Below are 21,409 nucleotides of genomic sequence, written 5' to 3'. Positions count from 1 at the left end.
GGACAAGCCTTCTTACCGGCTGTGGTCCAACCAGATAACATACCATAAGCCGGGAAGTCACTAACGGTCCATAGGATGGCTGCTCGAAGATTGAAATTTTGTTTTCTCGAAATATCGTAAGTATTTGCCCCAACTTCCCACAACTGTTTCAACTCGTGTATGAGTGGCTGCATGTAAAAATCCAAGTTGCCCTTAGGGTTTTTAGGACCAGGAACGAGTAACGAAAGAAACATGAACTGTCTTTTCATACACATTGACGGAGGCAAGTTATAAGGGGTCAAAATGACAGGCCAACATGAATACTGTCCCCCAAACTAACCATGTGGAGCAAATCCATCCGTACATAGGCCAAGTCGAACATTACGAGGTTCAGAGGCAAACTCAGGAAAGCAACTATCTAGGTGTTTCCATGCTTCACTATCGCTAGGGTGTGCCATTGTGCCTTGAACTCGAGGATTTTTAGCATGCCATGTCATTTCCTCAGAAATGTTTTTAGTTGCAAAAAGCCTTTGCAACCTAGGTGTGATAGGGAAATAAAATAGAACATTCAAAGGCACTAAGCTACCTTTAGAAGTCTTCTTGTATCGGTCGCTGCCACACACCCTACATGTAGATAATTGAGCATCATCTTTCCAAAACAACATACATCCTTTCGGGCATGCATGAATCTTTTCATGGGGCAGCTCTAACCCCTTAACAATTTTCTTAACCTCATAGAATGTCTCGGCCATGTGGTTGTTGTTAGGAATCGCTTCATTAACCAAAGAAGCAAATCCATCAACACATCTGTGCGGCAAATTATACTCACACTTTAGGCTAGTGATTCTAGAAGCCATCTCTAACACAGACAATGAACTCCCTTCGTACAACGGTTGTTCAGAAGCCCTTAACAAATCAAAAAATGGCTTGGCTTGTGCATTAGGCTCCTCCTCTAATGAAACAAGTGGCTCTTCGGAATGGCCTTGATCTTGAGACTGACCAAAGGCATCCAAAACCATTTCACGATATTCATTTGACTCCCTTCTACGAGTTCCTGGAAACCCTTCCCCATGACACATTCACTCGTAGTAATTAGGTAAAAAACCGATGCGATACAAATGAAGTTTGACCGTATCTGGATCCCAGAGACGTTTGTTTTTGCATTTAAAACATGGACACCTAACTTCATTCGGGTTGCTACTCTTGGGATGATCTTCCACATATTTAAGGAATTCATCTACCCCCTTCAAGAACTCAGGATTAATAGAATTCCCAACCTTCCTTTCGTACATCCAGCTACGTTCTTTTCGTTTCATGATTACAAGTTCTACACAACTAACACATATGCCATTAATCACATTAGTCATAAAGCACAATATATATTCATTGTAGATCAAACTGTTATGGAAATGCAAATGAGAAGAGAAATGATTTCCAAGGGTCCTTATCACTCCAACTTAACCCATCCTTGTACGTTCAATCTCACTAGTGAATGTATGCCAGAATTTCAATTCTATGGAAAATCCGGCAGCATCTCCCTACAGTTCCCCGAGTACACAATATAGGCGATTAGAAACACCTATATATGTACCTAGAGAACATTGTAGAGAAATGACAAGCAAGGATCTTCCTTAAAATTAAAACAAAGGAATACATTCACCACCTAAGTGAGAATAAACGTACAAGGACAGTCCCAACCGGGGACTATTCAAGACATACTCCTAATGTGTATGCCTTGAACGGGTATCTAGGCATATGATTATGCAAATGATTTTTTAAAAAATATATATACTTAACTAACGTACATATTATTAAACAAATATATCAAGATTAAACTAAACAAGAGAAACAAATCAAACCAAACCAAAGTAAACTAATATATCATATTAAACTAAACCAAACCAAACTACCGTTTTATATATTAAATTAAACTAACATATTTCTAAAAAAACTAAACTAAATTAAGATACTTTATATTAAAATAAATTAAACTACAACACATTATATTAACATAATATTAACTAAACTACATTATGTTAAACTAAACTAAACCAAACTAACATTGTTTATTTTAAAGATCAAGGGAGCAATTAATTAATTATAAGATTTATTTTAAAATATATATACTTAACTAACATACATAATATTAAACAAATATATCAAGATTAAACTAAACAAGAGAAACATATCATAACACCATACTATTAATATAAACAAAACTAATGCCTATTTTTAACCAAATAACCTAACATACATAATTAAAATAAACTAAACTAAACTAACAAAAATGTTAACATTATAAATTAACATGTATAATTAAACTTGATTTAACTAAGTTAATATTTTTATTCAAAATGAACAAAACTAACGCCTATTTTTAACCAAATAAACTAAACTAACATATCTCTATATACAATTAAATTTATATATTTCACTAACATGTTATTCATCAGCTAAACTAACAATTTTAAGTTTTATAATGTCATTAAACTCTAGATCTACCCTTTTTATTGACAATTACACAAAAAAAATCCACACTTATAACAAATAAATTTAATTGACATATAATTTAGAGTGTGTAATGTGAGATTCAATTAATTAAAGTGTTTTACAAAATAAAAAAATAAAAAAAACAAAAAAAAAAACTGAAAACAACCACAAAACTTACCACCTACGCACAGTGGCCGAGGTTGTGGTGGTCGTTGTGGTCGTCGACCCAAAGGTGGCGCCTTTCAACCTAAAACAGGTAAGGGTTAGTGTTTAAAATTTTTTTTTATAAAAACCACAATTCACTTACCGTCGGCAGGCAAGCGGTGGTGGTAGAAGGGAAAGGGGCGGTGGCGGTGGCAGAGAAACCACAGGGGTCAGTTGCGGCGGCGGTGGCTGGACATAGTTAGGGTTAGGTTCTTCGAAAATTAAAAAAAAATAAAATAAAATAAACAAAGTGCGGCACTTACCTCAGGGCGCACCGACGGTGGATAAAGGGGAGAAATTCCGGCGCCTCAGGGCGGTGGCGGTGGCTGGACATAGTTAGGGTTAGGAACCTTAGGGTTCTTCGAAAATTAAAAAAAAATAAAAAAAAAAAACCAAGGCACTTACCTAAGGTGCGCACTGACGGCGGACGAACAGGAGAAAGTCCGGCGATGGCGCGGCGGTCTTCCTCTTTATCCCTTCTCTTCCCCTTTCTTTCTCTCTCTTCTCTTCCCCTTTCTTTCTCTCCCTTCTCTTCTGTTCTGTTGCTAAGGCACGAGTTTTGGTGCTTTGTGTTAAATATTTCCGATGGAATTTAATTTCCTCGGAAAATTTAAATTGCGACGGAAATTTCCGTCGGAAACCAATTTTTGACGGAAAATTCCGTCGCAATTTAATTTTTGCGAGGAGATTTAATTCCGTTGGAAAATTTGCGAGGGAGTTTCCGTCGGAAGATCTATTTTCCGACGAAATAATACGAGGCATACATTTCCGTTGTAAATTTCAAACTTTCTGACGGAAATTAAGGTCCGTCGGAAGGAATCCGTCGGAAATAAGGTGTTTTCTAGTAGTGTACATTTCAAATTATTATTCCTTGCAAAGTGGCTACGACGACTCCATAGTTTCATAAAGCACTTGCGACAAAGTTTCTATTAAGCTAGGATGACTCCTTAATTTCTTTGCTGTCGTTGTTATATGATTTCTCACATTACAATTCAGGTACTAATTATATGGTTGAATCAGACAAATTTGTTGGTTTAAGTTTGGGTCTTAAAAAAATATATAAAAATGTTATTGTTGCATTGAAGATTTAATTTGTGGTCATCACTTAGTGTACTCATACTTTTTTAATGGATAATTATGTATCCAGTATTAATCGTCATACTTTCGGATAAAATTATTTTGTTCAACAAATTATATTTTGTGCTAAAATGGATTCTTTCATTCAAGTATTTTACATACCGATGTTGAAAGTTCCATATTTTTTAAAGTTTTGGTTCACTTATCAATTAATTTATATTGCATTTTGAAATATAATCAATTATCATTGGTTTTTTTTCATTATTAATTTGTTACAATTTTCTTACTGTTGGATTTAGGTTTATATTGCATTTTTTATTTTGATGTCAAATATCTTCATTAATCAAGCCAATTTTAAAACTATAGTTAATCAGTACGTAACTTGTTATTTGATGCTTCATATAGGACGCATCAATTTATGGTTATGAGAATTTTTATTAGTTTTTAATAAGTTTTGTTTGTATGAATTGAGTATAAATATCTATAGAAATATTTGACATTTTAATGGTATTAAAGTGTATGGATTTAAAGTGTTATAAGTATCTCTATGAAAATAGATGTTCAATTAAATTCGATAACCATATGAAACAAACATTAATATAAGTATAATCACACATGGTTTTAATTTGTTTCATTTTGCAGCCAATGAGCATTTTAGAATTTCGGTTTAGTTTCATTTCGCAACCAGGGGGTTTTTGAATTTAACACTACTATTAAAAAATTTTCTACTATTCTTATACGAAATTGAAATACTAGGAAAAAATACAAATAAAAAAACAATTATTATAATACATTAAACCGTCGTGCATCGCACTGATTTAAGACTAGTTGAATCCATAATGCACAATAAATACTTGGGAATTAACAAAAAATTGTCCTCTTGTGTTAAGCCCTTGAGATGTAAATGGATTTTTACGAATAAGAGAAAAGTTTATGGATCTATTGACAAATACAAGGCAAGACTAGTTGTAAAGGGTAACAACCAATGAGAGGGACTTGATTATTTCGATACCTATTCTCCGGTTACTCGAATAACATTCATTAGAATGTTAATTGCTTTTGCAGCATTGAGTGGCCTTGAAATACATCAAATGGATGTTAAAACTGCAGTTTTGAATGGCGATATAGAAGAAGAGATTATATACAACAACCGGAAGGGTTTGTTGATCCCAGACAAGAAAATATAGTTTGTCGTCTTGTTAAATCTCTTTATGGTTTAAAACAAGCACCGAAACAATTGCATAAAAAGTTTGATGATGTAATAATGTTGTCAAATGGGTTTAAACTTAATGAGTGTGAATGTGTTTATATTAAGACAACTCATAATGGATATGTTATTGTGTGCTTGTATGTTGATGACATGCTTATAATATATAGGTAGTGATATTTATCATATTAACGTCACTAAGCGCATGTTGACTAATAGATTTGAAGTGTAAGATATGGGTGTTGCAGATGTAATTTTAGGGATTAAAATTCATAGAAAATCTGATGGTTTAGCTCTTTATCAATCTCATTACATTAAGAAAGTTTTGAGCAAGTTTAAGGGTTTAGGCATAAATCCTACGAGGACACCCATAGACATTAATTTACACCTTGCCAAGAACAACAACTAAAGTGTATCTCAAAAAGAATTTGCTCGTATATCAGACAGTTTAATGTACATCATGAGCTGTACTATGCCTGATATAGATTTTGCTGTTAGTAAATTAAGCTGTTTTACGAGTAATCCAAATGGAGATCACTGGAAAGCACTAAAACGTGTATTGAGTTATCTAAAACAAACTCAAGAGTTTGGTTTGCATTACACTAAATATCTTGTTGTACTTGAAGATTATAGTGATGCAAATTGGATAACCGGCTCCAAGGATAGAAATCTACCGGTGGATATTTATTTGCACTAGGTGGAGGGGAAATGTCTTGGAAGTCATCTAAGAAAACTTATATTGCTTGATCCACCATGGAGTCTGAATTTATTGCTTTAGATAAAGCTGGTGAAGAAACTAAGTGGCTTCAAAATTTTCTAGAATATATTCATAATTAGCCAAAACCTATGCCTGCTATTTGCATACATTGTGATAGTCAAGCTGCTATTGGAAGGGCAAGAAATGTCATGTATAATGGAAAGTCTAGACATATACATTGTAGGCGTGATACCATTAGACAACTACTCTCTAGTGGAATTGTCATGATGGACTTTGTAATTTAAGGTCAAAGGATAATATTGTGGATTCGTTAATAAAAGGTTTAAATAGAGAGCTAGTGGATAAGTCATCATAGGGAATGGGGTTAAGACCTATCAATTAGTTATTGTAGCGGCTACCCAACCTAGTTGAATGAAGATCCCATGATCTAGGTTCAAAGGGAGAACGTAACCAAGTTATGATAACTGTTAAAGCACAATAGAGTACAAAAACTCTAATCATTCCTATATGTGACATTAGTGCTTATACGAGAAATGTTAAGTTTAAGCTTAATAATAAGCTTAGATTTTTAATGATTTCTATTGGAAGGTATAGAACTCACCTATATGAGTGTGAGGACGGGCCGCCTCTTTGAGAATTTTGAGGTCAAATTTTCTAAGACACTTGCAGAACCAGGAGGTCCATGCCAAAACGGACACGAACATAAGAACAAACTATTTTAGAGAAATATTCGTGTGATTTCTATTGTATTAGCTTACATTTCAAAGTTGGCTATTCAAAGTTGAAAAATACTACTGATCGACTGAGTAAGCTCGATGGACTTCACTAGGGGTGGTTCAAAGTCTTTGACTATTATCCCAATGCACATATTTTTCGTTCAGTAACTGCAATTATTGCATAACATATTATCATGTTTCATAATGAGCAGGGGCGGACTATAGAAGGGGCATATAAGGGCTTGGCCCATGATACATTTGGAAAAACAAAATTTGCACCGAGTAGGAGTACTATAAAAGCTGGAAGTGTGAGCTCTCAGTCCAATAAGGTAAAAGAACGTGTAAAAAGCCCAACAAATTGCATAATGAGTATGACTAAATTCCTTTAAATTTTACCTAGGAAACCAATTCCATTTCCCAATTAAAAAGTCTGACACGTACTTGATATGTTTATTTTATATGGTATTTTACCCCCGTCCCTTGGTCGTAATTAGTAGTGTTTTTGGCTCGTTAGAGCCACTTTTATTACTAATTGGTGTTTTCTTAGTTTTGGTTTAGTTTTGTAGGGAATTGCATCTTTGGAGCTTTTTCCCGGGATTATTGCGGCACAACTACGAGCATTTAAAGGCATGAACGATTGGTTTTGGACACCGAGTATTCAAGACTTGAAGTGGAGATTCGAATTGGGCCAAGAATGGAGCCCAATCCAAGTCCAGCATATAGCCGGGCCCGATCGAGCGAGCTTTAGCTCGAGCGGGCTAATGCCCAGAACAAGTGGTTGAAGAAAAAGGCGGGCCCGATCGAGCACGTGTTTCTTGAGAGGCTTCTTCGACGATTACTTAGTTTCTAATTAGGAGTAATTTTGGGTTATTGTATAAATACGATTTTAATGCTTTTTCTTAGTACCTCTCTTCTCTTATACTTTCTCTCTCTACTTAGCTTTAGATTAGTTTCTCTCTCTACAACATTGTTCTCTATTTTTTTTCTTAATTCAACTCCCTGATTACGATTACCTTGATAACGGTTTATTCTACTTTAATCTCATTTATTTACTTTATTTCTTTCATCATGTTTCCTTTAATTTCTTTGTTTAGTTTATATTCAATTATGTCTGAGTAGTTTTATTTCTAGGGTTTATGGGGATCCATAAATAATATGAAGGGGTAATTTGTTATTATTGATTATCAATGCTTGATTAATTTCCTATTGATTGATTTAATGCTATGCAATTAGATTAGGCCTGGTTTAATTGTATGGGTTTAGCAATATTGATTCGAGATTCGAGAGATGAGAATTGATGCTTAGGCTTAGTTTCAATAGGCGGACTAAATTATAAATGGTTAAGTCGAGATTCGAGAGATGAGATTTAATATCGGTAAATTAGCTCTGTGATTGTAATACGTAGCGAAAGCCCTTTATGATCTGATTAATTGATGCGTTGATGATTGATTGTTATGTTTTACCCTGGAATATTGTTTATTGGTGAACCTATGCCCTATGTTTTTATTTCCTTGATTTCCCTCCTACTTTTATTCCTTCCCACTTTTACTCTTAGTAGTTTAGTTCCCTTTTATAATAACAATTTGGTTACTTGATGATTTAGATTATTTTGATTAATTAGGAATAATTTAACTCGTTTCCTTGTGGTTCGACCCTTATTCTCTATATGCATAGTTAGTGGATTTTGGTATTATTTTTCATTGGGTGATTACGATTTTAGCCTGTTGAAATTTGGCGCCGTTGCCGGAGAAACGAATTTATTTTTATTTTCTGATTATTTTTGTGGTCTAGATTATCTCCTCTTGACTAAGAGAATGTTAGTTCTTTGAGGCAATTCTCATATTTGTCTTTTAGTTCTTTTTTTATGCCCAGGTGTTCCAGATCAGGTTACATTCCATTCGATCCTATGATCGAGCGCTCCTTCCATAGACAAAAGAATCTCTACAGACGAATCCTAGCGGGCTCCTAGGAAAACAATAATCGAAGAGATCCTCCAACTGATTCTAGTGATTCAGAAATCCCTTCAGATTCAGAATCAGAGATGACAGCACTTAAGAAGCTCAGCGATTATTCGCAGCCATACCTGACAGATTTTCCTCACCTTACTCCTACTCCAGCCCTTGATGGAGTGAAATTTGAAATCTAACCCCAATTTATCACAATGATAGAGAGGAAGCAATTCAGTGGAGCTAAGGGTGAAGATCTAATCTTCACATTGCAGATTTCTGCCAGTATTGCAACACCATTAGACAAGCTGGGGTCACGCAAGACCAAATCAGGGAGATTCTTTTTCCCTTTTCATTATGTGGAAAAGCTAAATCATGGTTTAATGGTTTGAATAGAACTGCACTTGGTAATACTGGTTGGGAAACTCTTGCCTTGAATTTTTATAATAAATATTACCCTGCAAAGAGAACAGCTTTACTAAGGAGTGGTATTCAGAACTTTGCCCAAGAGCCAGATGAAACTCTGTATGAGGCTTGGGAGAGGTTCAAGGATTTACAGAGAGAATGTCCCCACCATAATCTGGCACAATGGCAGTTGATCCAAGACTTTTACAATGGACTTGGAAATTCATCTAGATCAATTCTAGATTCTGCAGCTAGTGGGAGATTCATATCTTAATGTGGAAGATGCAGGTCAGGTTATCGAAGATATGGCAATACACAATTCCCATTACGGGAATCCAAGAGGGTTTACTAACAAAGGAAAATATGATGTCGATTCCGTATCCTTTTTTGCAAGCTCAGTTAACATCTATTTGTCATAAACTAGATAATCTTACTGTTGTTCCTAACTCCGTAGCTAATGTTTCTGCTGTTGCCTAGAGCATTGTGGAATTGTAGGGCATTGGGAGCAAAATTGTAGGAGTTCCCTAGAGCAAGTTAATGCCTTTCAAACCTATAGGCAAAATAACCCATACTCCAACTCTTATAATCCTAGCCTCCGGAACCGCCCATATCTTTCCTGCCGGAGTACCAATGTACAAAACCCTCCACCTCCACAACAAATACAACAACAACCCCCACCACAGCAAAAATATTATCATCCTAATTCTGGCAAGAAAAAACAACCACAATCCTCCTCATCTTCTGACCCTGCTATGAAAAAAATTAGAGCAATGCTTTTAAGTAGGGCTGTGCACCGGTCCATAACCGGACCGGGACCGGAATGGACCGGAACCCGGAATAAGCAATTTTTAAGGACCGGAGACCGGACCGTAATCTGCCGGTCCGGTCCCGGTCTGGACCTGTTTAATACGGTCCGTTCCGGTTTTGGACCGGTTAGGACCGACTTTATCCTTTTTTTTCCTGCATTTTAACAGCACTGCTTCGTGTGCTTCCTACTATTTTTTTAACCTGTTTTTTAACAACGCGGTGTCTAATTTTTTCCAAAAAATATATAAATCACAATACATAAAAAAAAGGCAAAAAACAACACACTCAATACATCCGATTAATCCGAATACAAACCAAAACAAGTCCCAAGTTAAATACAACACAAAAATAATTCAAGTTTAATGAAAATGAGCTATGTTCTTCAATCTTGATAATTTCTCATATCCATTTTTCTGTCAATTCTCCATCACCCATATGCCATATGCACCTCTAGGCTCTAGCAAAAAGTAAAATAAATAAATAAATCATCAACGTTAAATATTAGAACTTTAAAGATACTTTAAATGAAAATAAAAGTTGGAAACATTACCTCCAAATCTTAAATCATGAAAAATAGTCCACAAAAATGACCTCATGATCTCCATCATCAACTTCCACCTCTAATCAAATGTAAAAATAAACATTAAAATTTTCAAAAAAAAAATAAAAATGCAAGTAATAGTGTAGGAAATTTGAAGAGAAATGATACCTTTCTCAATCTCCTCTAAATCTTTTACTTTTTCTTCAACATCAACTTCCATCATTCCCTTTGGTTTAAGCCAATCTTGGGAGCAAATCAAAGCTTGAACCATCTTTCATATACAAAGAATAAAAATAAAAAATTAAATAAAAAAACCAACATAGAATATGAGATTATAAATATGTAAAAATAAAATTACTTAAAGCAAAAAACATTACCTTAGGTGTCAAAGAACTCCGAAAAGGATTGAGATGGCGACCTCCCGTACTAAAGGCGGATTCCGATGCAACGGTAGACAATGGAATGGCTAGTATGTCACGTGCCATACGTGAAACAATAGGATAACGATGTCCATTTTGTGCCCACCAAGATAAAGAATCCATTTCTTCTTCCTCCGGCCCTAATTGTTCATTGATGTATCTATCAAACTCACTATTTTCAAATGCACTATCCGCTCTCATCAATTTATTAACTCTACCCTTAACTTTTGCAAAATAGGCCTTATTCTTACTCTTATCCGCCACATCAACATCTACATCAATAGGCACATGATCTTCACTATGGCCACTTTGAGGAATGAAGGAAGAATACAAATTTTTATACTCTTCAAATAAAGAGTAAGTAAATTGCTTTACTTTAACACCAAGTCTTGTCCCCTCTTCCTCTCCATACATATCCCTAAGTATTTCCTAAACAATACAAAATTTGGATTGATGATCAAGAATGGCAGCAACATATATAAACATATTCATATTGGCCACTTTTCCCCAATATTTATCAATTTTTTTCTTCATTGAAATGGCCATAGCTTGAAAATCCGAATCATCACTTTTTTCCCATTCATTTAACAAATCATAAACATATGCAATGTCAAACAAACCTTTATTACTTGTCACATAAAGAGAACCAGAGATATTACGAGTCAAATGATAAAACTCCTCCAAAAACAAAACTAACCTTCCCACCTTAACCCAATCATCATGGTCAGGAGGTTTTTCATTATCCTTCACACCTTCTCCATCAGGAAGTGACACACCACCAATAACTTTTTGAAATTTCAAAGCTGTTTCCAACATCATGTAAGTTAAATTCCATCGAGTAGGGACATCAAAGCATAAAGAAGATTTGCTTTGTATATTAGCCTTTTGAGCAAGGTCTTTGAACCTAGAAATTCTAGCAAAAGAATTCTTGATATATTTTACAGCATGTCTAACCCTATCAATGCACACACCATGCTCCCTAATACCATCCCAAACAATAAGATTAATAATATGAGCTATGCATCGAACATGAAGAGAATTTCCATTATTAACACATCCAGTTCGTTGAACCATTTTTTTCAAATGTGCACAAGCAAGATCATTAGAGCTAGCATTATCAACTGTAACAGTGTACAACTTATCCTCAATACCCCAATACTCTAGACATGCCTCAACTGCTTTACCAATTGCCTCACCCTTATGACTAGAAATAGGACAAAAATTTATAATTTTTTATTCAATTTCCAATCACTATTTATGTAATGAGCTGTGAGACACATATAGTTGATTCTTTGAATTGAGGTCCAAGTATCAGTTGTGGCACAAATTTTTTGACATCCCTCAAATGATTATTTAAGTATTTCTTTTTCACAATAATAAAGGCGTAAACAATCACGAGCAATAGTTGTACGACTAGGAATGGTAAACCCAGGACAAGCTACTTCCACCAAATACTTAAAACCAGGTTTTTCAACATGTTTGAATGTCAGTTCATCAGTAATGACCATACGAATCAATGCTTCTCTAACCTCTTTAAAATTTACAACCCCACATTTCATTTTTCCAGCCTCATTTTCATTATCCCCGTGTTGAAAATTCAATTGTCTTTGCTTACCCTTACCCTTGTCTTTATTTTCAGGATTACCAAAGCAATTTTCAGAATGGTTTTTAACATTTTTAGTACCATTAACATTGCCATCAACAGCAAAAGTTTTTGTACAAAACTTACATTCAACAAGAAGTTTGCCATCATCATCTACGTATTCAATGTAGTTCTTCCAATATTCAGCCTTCCTCTTGGTTTTTGTTCTGACCAAATACTTCCGTCCCTCCGTAAGTGTCTTGTCCGGAGGCAAGGATTGCCGCAATAAATCAACGTCAGTGTTGTTAGCAGCATCCGAAAGTGTATGTGCCGTTTGATCAGAAGAGTATATAGGTGCCCTTTTGGATTGGGAGCTCGCCATCTACAACATTATAGTTAATTCTATGTTAAGAATAGAATGAAATTAAATAGATGACAAATCAAAATCCTAGAAAAATAAAGCATGAATTTAGACCTATAAATCCCAGAAAATACAGCTTGAATGTAGACCCATAAATTTCTGAATTATGACAGAAATCAGTCAATCACATAATCATAACTTCATAAGAATAGAAATAAATGAAAAATCAAAAACATTTTTAAAAACGAAAGAACATGCAAGCAAATTACATTGCATGAGTATGAATCCGTTGTTGTATTCTTGTTATCTTGTATACTTATACTTGAACAATTGAATAGCAATACTCTGGAAAACAAATTAAATACACACAATGACACAAATACACAATTGCATCCAAGATTGCCTATCAATTTATCAAGCAACAAAAACGAAAAAAAAAAACAAACAAACCTGACTTCCGAGTAGGAATGACTTCCGATGAGGGCCGTGAGGCGGAGACAGCTGGAGTGATCGGATTTGCAAGTTGCGGCAATCGGAGGAGGCTGATTTTAATTGATATTAATTAAACAAAAAAAAAATTTAATTGAACAAAAAAAAACGAAGAGGAGGCTGGAGGACAGACCTGGACTCCTGGAGGCTGGAAGTCGAAGAGGAGGCGGTGATGATGTGCGACGGAGCTGCGGCAAACGGAGGTGAGGAGCAGAGGAGGAAAAAGAGTGAGTCAGTGAGAAGAGGAAAGAGAGTGAGAACTGAAAATAGGCGTGGTGTCTGATTGAATTTTAGGGTTTTTAGGAAATTAAAAATAAATTTTTTAAAAAAAAAAAACACTTTCCCCGGGTTTCCGGTCCAGACCGTAATATTCCAGGTTTTGCCCGGACCGGATCGAAAACCCGAAATTTCTCTTTTCTAAGGACCGAGGACCGACTCGGTATCCCACGGTCCGGTCCGGTCCCGATCGGTTTTCCGGTCCAGGTCTTAAAATGCACACCCCTACTTTCAAGCATGCAAAAGCACATGGAGAGTAGGGTTGCACAAATTGATTCAATTATAGCCCACAGTAAAATCATGGATAATCAAATTGCGAAGATTTCATCTACCCTACAAACCCGTCTGCAGGGAGCTCTACCATCGCAATCAATTCATCCCACATATCATGCCAATGCTAGGGGTGAAAGTGAATCGGTGTAAAACCGAACCGAATCGAAAAACCAAACCGAATAAGGAATGTGGTTCGGTTTTTTGGGAGGGTGGTTCGGTTTCGGTGTCAAAAATAAAAAAAATTCGGTTTTCGGTTCGGGAAATTGAAAAATCGAACAAAACCGAACCAAACCGAATTATAAGTCCAATCCTACAAAACCCCTGCCTGGCCCAAAACTAAATACCTTAGGTATATAATGAAAAATAAAAAAAACCCTAATTCCTCTAATCCTCTCAGCCTTTCTCCACTCTTTCTTCCCCTCTCCTGTCTGACTGTCTCCTCTGAGTCTCCGACCACCGTCCAGTACACCAGGGCACCAGGCGACCACTGTCAACGGTCCACCTGCTTCTCTCTCTTCTGTCTTCTCCTACTAATTAAGGTATGAAATATGCAATTTGCGAATTCAAGTTGCGATTTTAATCGTTGCTCTACTTACTTGTTCTCTCCTGTCTTCTCCTACTAAAGTACTAAATACTAATCGTTGCTACTGCATGTTCAATTGTGAATTGCGATTTAAATTTGCGATTTTAACTTGCGATTTTACTTGCTACTGCGATTTTAATTTGTGAATTGCGATTTTAGTTTGTGCTAATTTGTGGGAATTAATTTGTGGGAATATTAGTTTGTACTAATTTGTGGGAATTTTAGTTTTCTTAATTTCTCTGCTACTGCATGTTCAATTTGTGGGAATTAACTTTCTGCTATTCTGCTAGACTGCTACAGTGCTACTGCTTTGCTATTACTCCGCTGTTGTGCTACTGCTTTGCTATTACTCTGCTTTGCTATTACTCTACTAGACTGCTATTGCATGTTCATCCTCTTCCTTTATTAACTTTCTGCTCTTATGTTGCTGTTTTTTTGTCCTAGGCCAATGGCAACCAATGTGGGTGTCAATGACCACCCTGAACAATCTGAACCTGAGACTGACCAATCTGACTGTAACAAAAAAGAAGAAGGTGTAAAAAGGAAGAGGATGAAAGAGCGGTCTGAAGTTTGGGAGCATTTTGTGAAAGAAGACTTACCTTCTGGAAGGCAGGCAACTTGCAAGTATTGTGGGATGAGCTACAAGTGCGGGGCAAAGAAAAACGGCACTAGTGTGTTATGGGCTCATATTAACCGTTGTCGTAAGTATCCTTATAACACCCTAAAGATTCAAAACAAAGTTTGCTTTCATTCAAAAGTGCTAAAGTAACAAGTGCTGCTGGTGGTACTAGTGGGTTGACATACCACAAATTTGATGCTGGTTGTATTACAAAAGCTTTGTCGTATATGGTAATTGTTGATGAACTTCCATTTAAGTTTGTTGAAGGTGTAGGTTTTAGACACTTTTGTGGTGTAATGGAACCTAGATTTAATGTTCCTTCTCGAATTACAGTAGCAAAAGATTGTTTTGAAACTTATTTAACTGAGAAAAGAAAGCTGAAAATCAGTTAAAGAAATGTAATTCAAGAGTTTCTTTAACCACTGATACTTGGACCTCTATACAACAAATCAATTACATGTTCTTGAATGTCCACTTCATTGATAATGACTGGAAATTACACAAAAGAATTCTGAATTTTTGTCCTATTTCTAGTCATAAGGGTGATGATATTGGCAAAGAAATTGAAAAATGTTTGCTTGATTGGGGGCTTGAAAAAGTCATGTGTATGAATGTTGATAATTCTAGCTCAAATGATACTGCAATTGGGTATTTGAGAAAAAATGAATGGATGAAAAACTAGGGTTCTTAAGGGTCGTTTCATTCACATGCGTTGTGTTGCACACATTGTCAACTTGGTTGTTTCTGATGGGTTGAAAACTGTTAATGAGTCTATTCAACGTGTAAGGCATGCTGTTAGGTTTATAAAACAATCTCCTGCTAGTTTGCAAAGGTTTAAAAAATGTGTTGTAGATGAAAAAATCAACACTAAAAAGGGATTGTGCCTCGATGTGCCCACTAGGTGGAACTCCACCTATTTGATGTTATCTGCTGCTATTGAACTTGAGGATGCTTTTGAGAGGTATTATGAGGAAGACCCTCACTATTTACTTGATTTGAGTGAGAGGGATGGTAAGGGCAGCCCTGATGCTGATGACTGGAACAATGTGAGAAGATTTTCTGAATTTCTGCAAGCTTTTTATGATTTGACCATGCATATCTCTGGCTCTTTATATGTCACTTCAAATCTGTTTTTTCATGAATTGGTGAGTGTTAGTATACTTTTGAATGATTTGGTGTCAAGTGATGATCCGGATATGTGTCTTATGGCTTGTAGAATGAAAGATAAATATGAAAAGTATTGGGGTGATCAAGAAAAAATAAACCTCTTGATTTTTATTGCCGTTGTCCTTGATCCTCGTTATAAACTTGATTATGTTGAGTGGATGATAAATGAAATCTATAATTCTATTGTTGCATCAAAGTTGGTTAAAAATGTGAAAGAAGCTATGAATGCTTTATATGAGGATTATTGTGTTTCTTCATATGGTGATGGGAATAAGGTGGAAACGGCTTCAAGTAGTGATGATAAAATTCCAATGTCTCCCAAACATAAGAAGATAGAGGTATTGAAGAATAAGTATAAGAAACACAAATGTGAGAGAGATGGAGATACAAAAATAGAATTAGACAAATATTTGGAGGAGGATACGGCTGAAGATGTGGATGATTTTGACATTTTGAGCTGGTGGAAGTTCAATAGTTCAAGGTTTCCTACTGTTGCTAAAATTGCACGAGATGTTCTTGCTGTCCCTGTGTCGACAGTAGCTTCCGAGAGTGCTTTGAGCACTGGAGGCAGAGTTCTAGATCAGTTTAGGAGTTCATTAACTCCTCGAGTTGTGGAAGGTTTGGTATGTGCTCAAAATTGGTTACGTGCTGCACCATTCCCAAGTATTGAAGAGTGTTTAGAGGAAGTTGAGCATCTTGAAGAAGGTAAAATATAAGAACATTTAATCAAAGTTAATTATTTTTCATTATGTATATATATTTATTTTGGTTTCTTATCTTGTGAATTTTATTGAATTATGATAGAAATGAAGAATATGGCAATTGGTGATGCTAAAATTGATGAAGTGGTCGAAATACTTGAGTGATTGCTCTGTGCTGCTACTGCTGTGTTGATCTGCTGCCACTGCTGTGTTGATCTGCTGCTATTGGCCTACTGTGTTGCTGTTCTGCTGGCTGCTGCTACTGTTCTTCTGTTCTGTTGCTACTGTTCTGTTGTTCTGTTGCTACTGCTTTGCTGCCTGCTGGATCGATCTGTTCTGCTGGCTGCTGCTATTGTTCTGCTGTTCTGCTGGCTGTAATGTTGTTGAATGTTGATCATGTTATGTTTAACTTAAGTAGTTCTGTTAAAACTTGTTTAATTTGAGTTTGTATGGATTGATTGGTTTGATTTGATACTTTGTTAGTTTGTTATTTAAACTGAAAACTTAAGTTTGTATGATTTGGATTGGTTTGTAGACTTTGTACTTTGTATGAATTGGACTAAATTTGTTTGCTGTTATTTTGTTAATTTGCACTGTTTGCTGTGTTAGTGAGAATAGTGACTTAGTGTGTTGATTAATGAGGCCCAATTTGCAGATTATTGGCCCAAATAAAAGAGGCCCAAAAAAATCGGTTTGGTTCGGTTTTTTATTCTGAAACCGAAATAAATATGGTTCGGTTTGGTTCGGTTTCTAAAGTAAAGTGGTGCGGTGTGGTTTCTAAAATCAAGAAACCGAATTAAGGTGGTTCAGTTTCGGTTTGGGCCAAAAACCAAACCGAACACCGAACTTTCACCCCTAGCCAATGCAATCACTCTAAGGAGTGGTTCACATTATGATGGACCTCCTATGCCAAAGGAAGATGAACCTGTTCCTGTTCCTGTTCCTGATCCTGATTCCTTTATACCAAATGCTAATTCTATCAACCCTATAGGGTTACAAAAAGATACTTACCCTTCTAATGTTTCTTTGCAGGGTAAATCTCAGGATAAGGGAGGAGATGTGAAGAGCCCAGTTATCAAACTACCATTCCCCAATAGACATTTAAAGAGTAAGTTTGATAAACAATTCGGTAAGTTTTTTGAGGTTGTGAAAAACTTGCAGGTAACAGTTCCTTTCACTGATTTAATCACTCAGGTTTCTGCGTATGCTAAATGTATGAAAGATATTTTGACTAGGAAAAGGGACTTTGATGAGGTAGAAACTATAGCTTTTACAGAGGAATTTAGTTCTTTATTGCAAAATAAATCCCCTCCTATGTTAAAGGATCTTGGTAGTTTTTCTATCCTTTGTCATATAGGTAATGCCTTCATTGATAAAGCATTGTGTGATTTGGGTGCTAGTGTCAGTGTTATGCCATCGTCTGTATGTTCTAAACTTAATATGGGTGATTTAAAAGTTACTAATATAACTTTGCAAATGGCAGATCGTTCTATTAAGTACCCTTTAGGTATTTTAGAGGATGTCCCTGTCAGAGTTGGTAAATTTTTTATCCCTGTTGATTTTGCTATTTTAGACATGGCTGAGGATACACAAATTCCCGTTATATTAGGTAGGCCTTTTCTTCATAATGCAGAAGCCATTATTGATGTTAAAAATGGTAAACTAACCCTTTCGGTTGGAGATGATAATATCACATTTAATTTAGGGAAAGTTTTGAAAGGACCTATGCTAGAGGAAAATTGTTTTGATTGATGTGATTGATATAATGGATGATATTTGTGATGAAAGCTTACCACAGGTTCTTGCAAGGGATCCCTTGGAGGAAATTCTTTGTGGAGATTTATCTGCAGATAATGCAAGCGTCTGAGGTAATGAGGTGGATGTCATTGAAAAAGCTCTTTCCTTAGAAGAGCTAGACCCAAAAGAAACCATGAAGGTAGTGAATTAATTCAGGAATCAAAACCTGCAGAGGTTAAGAAACCTGAACTAAAACCTCTCCCTTCTCATTTAAAATATGTTTTTCTTGATGAGCAGGAACTATACCCTGTGATCATCAGTACTGCACTTGATGACCCACAAACTTCCCAACTTCTAGAGGTTCTTCGAACCCACAAAAGAGCAATTGGGTACAGTATTGATGATCTTAAGGGTATTAGCCCTGATTTTTGTATGCACAGGATACATCTAGAGGACAACTATAAGCCCTGTATTCAACCCCAGAGAAAGTTGAATCCTAATATGCAGGAAGTAGTCAAGAAAGAGGTTATGAAATTACTTGATGCAGGTATTATCTATCCTATTTCGGACTCAAAATGGGTAAGTCCTGTTCAGGTGGTTCCTAAGAAGGGTAGGATGACCGTAATTAAAAATGATAAAAATAAATTGATTCCCTCTAGAACTTTTACAGGGTGGCGTATGTGCATTAACTATCGTAGATTAAATATCGCCACTAAAAAGGACCACTTCCCTCTCCCCTTTATTGATCAAATGCTTGAGAGGTTAGCTAATCATAAGTTCTTTTGTTACTTGGATGGGTACTCAGGATTTTTCCAAATTTCGATTCACCCTGAAGATCAAGAAAAGACTACATTTACATACCCTTATGGTACCTTTGCATATCGTAGAATGCCCTTTGGTTTATGTAATGCACCTGCTACTTTTCAACGTTGCATGATGAGTATTTTTTTTTTTCTGATTTCATAGAGTCCATTATGGAAGTCTTTATGGATAATTTTAGTGTGTATGGGTCTTCATTTGAAGCATATTTAATAAATCTCACTAAAATCTTGAAAAGATGTGAAGAATGCAATTTGGTCCTAAATTGGGAGAAGTGTCACTTTATGGTGACAAAAAGAGTAGTTCTTGGTCACATTGTATCTAATAAGGGTATACAGGTAGATAAAGCTAAGATTCCTATGATTGAGCAATTGCCTCCCCCTGTTAATGTTAAGGGGGTTAGAAGTTTCTTAGGTCATGTGGGGTTTTATCGTCGCTTTATCAAAGACTTTTCCAAAATTGCTAAACCACTGACCCAGCTTTTACTCAAGGATGCCCCTTTTGATTTTACTGACGAGTGTCTTGATGCTTTTCACAGGTTAAAGCAGGCATTGATATTGGCACCCATCATATGTGCACCAGATTGGACTCTTCCCTTCGAAATCATGTGTGATGCAAGTGATTTTGCATTAGGTGTCGTGCTAGGACAGAGAAAGAAGAAAGTTTTGCATGCTATTTATTATGCAAGTAAAACTTTGGATGAAGCACAAGTCAACTATGCCACTATGGAGAAGGAGTTTCTTGCTGTGATTTATGCTTTAGAAAAATTTAGATCATATCTCGTTGGTTCTAAAGTTATTGTTTTTACTGACCATGCATCTCTGAAGTATCTGATAGCCAAGGCAGAATTAAAGCCTAGGCTACTCCGTTGGGTTCTCTTACTCCAGGACTTTGATGTTGAAATAAAAGACAAGAAAGGTGCAGAGAAAGTTGTGGCAGATCACTTGTCACGTATCAGGTATGATGAGGGTAAGAATTCTCTTCCTATAGATGACTCTTTCCCTGATGATCACTTGTATGCAGTTGTAGAGCAGCACTCATGGTATGCCGATTTTGCTAATTATTTAGTGGGTGGTACTCTACCCCCCGATGTATCCTACCAACAGAAAAAGAAATTCCTTTATGATGTTAAACATTATTTTTGGGATGATCCTTTTTTGTTTTGTGAGTGTGCAGATGGATTATTTCGCAGGTGTGTTCCCGAATGGGAAGTCCACGACATTCTTACTATCTGCCAAACTTCACCTTCTGGTGGACATCATGGCACTACCAAAATGGTTCCCAAGATTAATGAGTCAGGTTTCTATGGGCCCACCACGTTCAAGGATGCTAACACTTTGCAGGCTTGTAACTCTTGCCAAAGGACTAGCAACATTTCGCGGCAGCATGAGATGCCTCAAACCGGGATTTTGGAAGTAAAATTTTTTAATGTTTATGGTGTTGATTACATGGGACCATTCCCTTTCTTCACATGGGAATCGCTATACACTTGTCGCCGTTGACTATGGATCTAAGTGGGTTGAAGCCATTGTCACCCCTACCAATGATGCCAAGGTGGTCCATAGACTTTTCAAGAAGACCATCTTTCCACGATATGGAGTACCTAGAGCTATAATCAGTGATGGAGGATCTCACTTTCATGAACGGTAGTTAGACACCCTTCTCAAGAAGTATGGTGTATACCATAGGACAGGTCTAGCCTATAATCCCTAAAATAGTGGCCAATTTGAAGTTTCCAATAGGGAAATCAAGGTCATATTAGAGAAGGTGGTAGCCAAATGAAGGAAAGATTGGAGCGATAAGTTGGATGACACCCTTTGGGCATACAGAACTGCATTTAAGACCCCAATAGGTACTACCCCCTATAGAATTGTGTACGGTAAAGCATGTCATCTTCTGGTGGAAATAGAATACAAGGCATATTGGGCTATTAAGGAGCTCAATTTGGATGCTAAGCTAGCGGGAGAAAAGAGGTTACTTCAACTTAACCAACTCGATGAGTTTAGGTTGATGGCCTATGATAGTGCACGAGTTTACAAGGAGAAGACCCAGAGATGACACGACAAGATGATCCTTCCAAGAGAGTTCAAAGAGGGTGATAAGGTGTTGTTGTTCAACTCTAGACTTAAACTTTTCCCAAGAAAGTTGAAGTCAAGGTGGTCGAGTCCCTTTACTGTAAAAAGGGCTAATAAGTTTGGTTCTGTGGAATTGTTTGATAAGCAAGGTAACGAGTTAGAGGTTAATGGTCAAAGACTCAGGCTATACCATGAAGGGGCTACGATCGGTACGGTTG

At 36.3% G+C, this 21,409-nt stretch overlaps 1 protein-coding gene across 1 annotated transcript; it reads left to right on the top strand.

Moving 5' to 3' along the window:
• The first annotated feature begins 15,399 nt into the window (after positions 1–15,399).
• Positions 15,400–16,725, top strand: LOC110709308 (zinc finger BED domain-containing protein RICESLEEPER 2-like). Its single transcript, XM_021887520.1, has 2 exons — positions 15,400–16,564; positions 16,664–16,725. Exons 1-2 carry the CDS (start codon positions 15,400–15,402, stop codon positions 16,723–16,725), a joined length of 1,227 nt encoding a protein of 408 aa, XP_021743212.1.
• Positions 16,726–21,409: the final 4,684 nt, after the last annotated feature.

Source organism: Chenopodium quinoa, unplaced genomic scaffold (genome assembly GCF_001683475.1).
Source record: "Chenopodium quinoa cultivar QQ74 unplaced genomic scaffold, ASM168347v1, whole genome shotgun sequence".
Lineage (NCBI taxonomy): Eukaryota > Viridiplantae > Streptophyta > Magnoliopsida > Caryophyllales > Amaranthaceae > Chenopodium > Chenopodium quinoa.
Note: the sequence above shows the minus strand (reverse complement) of the source record. Positions and strands in the feature narration are given on the sequence as shown.

Coding starts and splice junctions, on each gene's coding strand:
- LOC110709308 (XM_021887520.1), top strand. CDS start 15,400: ATGCGTTGTGTTGCACACATTGTCAACTTGGTTGTTTCTGATGGGTTG. Junction 16,565..16,663: donor AGTTGAGCATCTTGAAGAAG/GTAAAATATAAG, acceptor GAATTATGATAG/AAATGAAGAATATGGCAATT.